This window comes from Petaurus breviceps, unplaced genomic scaffold, assembly GCF_028583685.1.
Source record: "Petaurus breviceps papuanus isolate PSGF00001 unplaced genomic scaffold, PetGlider_PUasm1.0 229, whole genome shotgun sequence".
NCBI lineage: Eukaryota > Metazoa > Chordata > Mammalia > Diprotodontia > Petauridae > Petaurus > Petaurus breviceps.
The window spans coordinates 5,703,036-5,709,576 of NW_027185903.1; the positions used below are offsets into that span (position 1 = coordinate 5,703,036).

Consider the following 6,541-nt stretch of genomic DNA (forward strand, 5'->3'; position numbering starts at 1 on the left):
GGACAGTCTCCAGACCCCTGCAACAACAGTACTGTCCCTCACCAGTGGACAGTATTCACTCTCTGTCTGCAGGACAGTCGCAGGCCTTCTTAGCGAACAGCCAGGTTCCAGGACTTCTTCAACAAAAGGACAGTCTTTCACCAGTGGACAAATCTGGCAAAATAACATCAAAACAGACAGACAAAGTACCAGCAAAACAGCCATGTCTCCTCAGTCCTTGGCAGCTCAGGGGGCAGGTCTCAAAAGTCCAGGGCAATTCAAAGCGGCCACCAGCAATTCTCTTAGTCTCTCTCTCTCCACGAGGTGCTGCTTCCAAAAAGATCTTCCGCCTCTCTCTAGTGTCTCTCCAAATCTACATCACCAGCTCCTCCCAGTTCAGGACTTTCTTTTCACATCAACAAGCCCATCCCACAGGTGGGATTAACAAACTCTGGGTTTTAACACAATCAATTTGAAAACCAAGCCAATACAGGGGAATCTTTAATTGCCATTACTATCACACCATCTTTCATAATACCTCCGCTTCCCGGGGTTATTGCAAAAACAAAATGTAGCATAAATAGAATGTGAGCTGTTATTGTTGTTATGACATCAGTTTATGCCGGTGATATGGAACACATTCAAGCAAATTCAGTGGCACGTGTGTGAAAGCTCAGTCAGCTTTGTAATGATGCTTCCGACAATGTGCTTCGAGAGTACAATGCAATGTAAAGGGAAAGGGGGTGTGTTACAATGTATTAGACTATGAATAGACAATGCAAAAAAATTCACTGTAAATGCAAATAATTCATTGTCATGGAAAAAATTCGTGAAAAAATTGCTTGACATGATGCATGCCAAGTAACAGGTTGGCTCTAGTGACTTTTTTTACTTTTCAGTTGGTTGCTTCAGCACCAGTTGTGTGCACATGGGATGAACATTCAACCTACTTTTCCTTGCATAGTTTTTAGCCATGCTACAATCCCTATACTCTGTCAAATATTTGGGTTTATCCCATAGCATGTTTACAATATTTCTATACTGTCTCTTTTATGGGTCTAACAAAGGAATATATGAAAAAGCACTTATTAAACACTATGTGCCAAGCACTGTGCTAAATGCTGGGCATATAAATAGAAAAATAAGATCATTCCTGCTCTCAAGGAAATGACATTCTAATTAGAAGAGACAACACAAAGGGGAAGGTTCAGCTGCAGGGCAGATGGAAAGGCATAGAGCACGTAAGGGCACAGCAGTAGCAGAACAGGTGGCAAAGCCCAGGATTCTTTAGGGGGCAAGAGAATTTCTGTCCCACAGGGCAGATGGGAGAAGGAAACAAAGGGACTAACTGACCACCATTGGGAAGTAGGGAATGAATGAGCCTATGAATCCAAATGGGGGAAGAATTCTGGATTCCCTCCAGAAGGGGCAGGGTTGGGGATGAGGTCAATGTCTGGTCAGGAGGAGAAAAAGGGAAAGGAACATTGGCAGAAAGATTGGTGGTGGGCCCTGGGTGACCTGGAGTACAGAAAGTGGAGGATGACTCCACTTGGTGCCATCTCCAGCTGGGGCTCTCCGGGAGAAATAGATGAGTTGTGTTAGGTTGTGATCCTACACTGGTGGATATAAGTTTCATGTAGTGAGATCTTTCAAGGTATCAAAGTCAGCATTTATACCACTCAACTTGGTATTTCATCAGTAGTCAGGCTTTTTGTTGGAAAAAGATAAATAGTAGTAGTAGTAGTAGTAGTAGTAGTAGTAGTAGTAGCAGTAGCAGTAGTAGTAGTAGTAGCGGTAGTAGTACCGTGTTTCCCCAATAATAAGACCTATCCCGAAAATAAGCCCTCCCCTTACTGTGTAAGATTTCTCTAAAATAAGCCCTCCCCGAAAATAAGCCCTATTGAGATTGCTACTGTAGTGAAGGTGATCCCCTGCGCTACACGCTACCGTCCCCCCCCCGTGAAACGCACGCTGCGCTCCGAGCTGCATCCAATCAGAGCTGCAGCAGTGAGCGCATCAACCTGTTTTTTATTGAATTCATTATTGAATAAAGGTACATTTTTTTGTTCACATTTACCTGTTTATTAAAATTGCTGTCAATGTTCATTAAAATAAGCCCTCCCCTGAAAATAAGCCCTCTGGTGTTTTTCTGTCCAAAAAAAATTAATAAGACAGTGTCTTATTATCGGGGAAACACGGTAGTAGTGGTAGTAGTGGTAGTAGTAGTAGTAGTAGTAGTAGTAGTAGTAGTAGTAGTAGTAGTAGTAGTAGTTAGTAGTAGTAGTAGTACAGGTATAACTCACCAAAGGTCATTGATAGGTTCTGTGAAGACATAATTTCAAATGAAATGTGGGAGAAGTGAGGAAAAGCAATTGGTTCTATAGCAGCAACACTAGAATATGTGAGATCATTTCCAAACAGCCAAAATTTATCCTATAAAAGCTTAAAATCTATCTTTCCAGAAGCCTGAAATGATGAGAGAGAATCACAGGGAATGTCTAGGGCCAGGTTGGGCTGTGCTGGTTGAATCTTCACAGAGTTTCACAGAAATGCTAATAGGGTGTCATCATATGAAGGACTCCAGGGTTTCAGGGAATTACATCTGGATGTAAAACAAGGAAGTATGGGATGAATAGCATCTACCACACTGGCTGCCTGCCTGGCTTCCTGGCCAGGGAGAAAATTACCAAAGCTCCCCACACTGATCACTCCTGTACCATTTGCCCCACCTACCTGTATGGATGAAGGCACTAGACATCTGGCGCTCCTTTCTCCCATAGCTTCTTTCTCCTCCTCATGTGTGCTTCTTGATGCTTCTATAGTCTCCTTCAGAGTAAGCTTGCCCCTTTTTCCTCATCAGCCCAGGAAGAGCTGAGCTCAAATTCCCCATCCTGTCTCCAGGCACTCCTTGCAGAATAGGAAGATAATTTTGCCTTCTTCAAACTACACTTTCTAGAACTCACGCAGCCAAGGGTTCCATGTTGAACGTATACTATAACTCAACTATTTAGATGGTAACTTTAGCAAGAAGAGTGGAAATTAAATATTCAAACTCTCAAAGGGTTATCATGCCAGGATAAGGGGATTGATGATGGATGGCAAAATGGGAACTCCCAATTCCGAAGTGGGGGTGGTAGCAGCATTTCAAAATTACCTTAGCCAAGACAACTATATGTGAATATGCCTTTGCCTGGTCTTTCAAAATCCCAAGATGGAGTATCAACAAAATTAACATACTTGGCAAATTTTTTTACACTGAGATTATAGAGGATTTGACCACTGTTGCCTTAATTTGTACAAATGCCTATTGATGGGGCGGCCAGGTAGCACAGCGAGTAAGAGCACCGGCTCCAGTGTTGAGAAGACCTGGAGATCAAATCCCGGGCTCAGACACTCAGCACCCACCCAGAAACACCTGGCCGTGTAACCTTGAGCAAGTTACTTAACCCCAATTGCTTAGGGGCGGCCAGGTGGCTCAGGGAGTAAGAGCGCTGGCTCCAGTGTTGGGATGACCTGGATCAAATCCCGGCCTTGGATACTCAGCACCACACCCAGAAATAACTGGCCGTGTAACCTTGAGCAAGTTACTTAACCCCTATTGCTTTAAAAAAAAAACAAATGTCTATTGATAAACTATATATAATAATTTTTTTTAATTTTGCATTGGGGGTGATTTTAAGTAATTCCCTACATTTAATTACTTGTAAGCACATACCACAGCAGTTTGATAGTGGGAGATTTTGCATATGAATATGACAGATATACCTCAGAATTAATTCCCCAGTCTCAGCCACCTCATAGGTAGGCAGACAGTTCCCTCTTCAGGAGGTCCAGGAACAATGCATAATATTCCAACGAGTATACCAAGAAAATGAAAGGAAGAGTATATGTAAAATCATTCAGTCATACCCAGAACCCAAATCCTACAATTGAAGATATACACTTTTCTGTAAAGGAGAGAAAGCATCCCTGACGTAATCCCCATTTTGTTCCACGCCTTTCTTTACCTCTAATCTCAGGGGAGCATGGTTTTCCTTTACGAATAATGTTATCCAGGGGCAGCTGGGTGATACAGTGAATAGAGCGCCAGCCCTGGAGTCAGGAGGACCTGAGTTCAAATGCGGCCTCAGACACCTGACACACTTACTAGCCGTGTGACTTTGGGCAAGTCACTTAACCCCAATTGCCCTCCAAAAAGCAAAAATCAAAAAGAATAATGTTATCCCTCCCTCTTCCTGATGTTGGTTGGGAATTATTGATGCAGAATAGGGCATTTTTTGTTAGAAAAAGTCACTGTCTCACTTGGTTGTACTTAACTGTTTATTTATAAGGGAGGGTTCTATGGAGGGGGGAGGTCATCAGAAAATTAGTCATATAAAAGTCATGAATAAAACATTTTAATGCAAAAAATTCTATGGGGAGTGATCACAATCTATTTTTTCAAATGTCACAAAGTCATTTGTGGGCACCAGACCTGCCCTTGGTTTGCCCTGGCCAGATTGTCTGCCAAGGCTGTTTGGCTGGGTTTATGTTCAAACCTAGGAAGTTGAGGGGCAGAGAACTCACCTTTAGTTTTCTAACAGCTTAATCCTGGCAGAGGGATGGGTGCTATGAGGGGACAGCATCATATCTACTGATCAATATTGTTAGCAAGAATTCCTAAGTTTATACTGGTTCTGTATCTCTTTCCACAGTGGTGCCTTTATGTCCGACACACAATGTGAGATGATGACAAAAAGAGAAAAGGATTATTTTATGAAATCAAGATCACTTTCACTGATTGGTACTTGTGAGATATGTGTGATATTTGGAACAAGTAAGGTGAATTGCAAAAAATTGAAGATAACCAGAATAGGTAAGCCCTTACACAATGGGAAGGGACAAGGTTGTGGTTGTTAAAATTTCTGGAGATACTCTCTATTCCAAGGCATAATTCCTTTACATTGTGCTCAATTGAGTAATTGTGAAAGCAGTTTACATCAAGAGTTCAGATTTTTGACAAAGGGCTAGGAAAACCACTTAAGTCCTAAAGAGGTGATGATGGAGACAATTTTCTTGAGGAAAAAGATGGCAGGAGGAGTGGCACTTTATAGAATGGACTTTGTTCAAAATGAAGCATAATTTCCTCACTTTATTTTTCTTGATTTTTTAAATGGCTAATTTTTTTGTATAATTTCACTAGTACGATGGATACATTGCTTGTCTGCTTAGTGGGTGGAGGAGGGAATGGAAGGGAGAGAATGTGGAACTCAAAATTTAAAAAGAAAAGAATGCTAAAAATAAATATTTTTATTAATAAAAGAATAGACTTTGCCCCTTCTACCACCCACAAAGTACAGTTCCCGACTTTTCCCCCATTTTCCTCTATTCTTCTTAGAGTATTTTCTGCTTTGTTATTTAGCATGCCACAAGGAGACCAACAAGATTCAAGCCCTAGCTTTGGTACTTATTTGCTGTGTGACTTTTGACAAGTCATATAACCTCTCTGAGCTTCCATTTCCTTAATTGTGAAAATACCTTAATACCTATCTCACAGTGCTGTAATAAAGCTAGAATGAGATAATGTATAAAAGTACTTGGGAATATTAATCTCCTTCTGTTGGAAGTCTATTATTCTAAGTTTTTGCCTTTACGTACCTCCAATTTAACCATTTTAATTGACTTGGCTAGTTATTGAACAATCATTATTAACTTTTATCAAATACACATTAATGTGAGATTAATTACTTGGTAACCAGCTGATTCAGATAAACAACTAGTTGCTTACTGATGCCCATCAGTGTGTCAACAGAGCCAAATAATAGTAAATTTATTTTATTTTATATTTATTTATTTAGTGCTTTAACTTGGCATAATAGAAAGAAAGATGACTTTCAAGTCAGGGAACCTATGCCAAACACTGTACTAAGCCATGGTGGGGAGGGAGGGAGGACAAAATCTGAAAATCCCCACCCTCAAGGAGCTAAGATTCTACTAAGGGAAAGCAGCCCCTTCCATGAAGCCTTCCCTGAGACCCTCAGCTGAAAATGATCTTTCCCTCCTCAAATATTCTTAGACACTTTGGATCTCTCGTTTTCATTCCTCCAACTCTTATATTTGTGTGTGTGTGTGTGTGTACACGCTCACGTGCTTTATGTCCTTCCAAGTAGAATGCCTCAAGTTCCAGGATGTGTTATTTTTCTTTGGGTCCTCAGCAGCCTAACTCAGTTAAGCAATTCACATTTCTCAAATTTAGTTGAACTGAATTCATTGAATTGTTTGGCACCAGATTGCAGAAGATCCTGAATAATGGACTTGATTTGGAGCAGTTAGGTGGTGCAGTGAATAGAGAACCAGCCCTGGAGACAGGAGAACCTGAGTTCAAATGTGGCCTCAGACATTTGACACTTACTAGCTGTGTGACCCTGGGCAAGTCATTTAACCCTGATTGCCTTGCCAAAAAAAATAGACTTGACTTATGGGCAAAGAGGAGTCATTAAATGGAAGGAAAAAGGGAGAGGAATAGGGAAAGGGGAAAAGTCCTTGAGGAATGGGCTTAGATCCTGAGATTTTTAGTGGAAGA

At 41.1% G+C, this 6,541-nt stretch overlaps 1 protein-coding gene across 1 annotated transcript in view; it reads left to right on the plus strand.

The window, feature by feature from the left end:
• IL7R (interleukin 7 receptor) overlaps positions 1 to 6,541 on the plus strand; it is a 31,457-nt gene that overhangs the window by 9,204 nt on the left and 15,712 nt on the right. Inside the window, exon 3 of the mRNA XM_069096129.1 lies at positions 4,674 to 4,834. Within this exon, the coding sequence (XP_068952230.1) occupies positions 4,674 to 4,834 (161 nt within the window). The remainder of the gene's footprint in view (positions 1 to 4,673; positions 4,835 to 6,541) is intronic.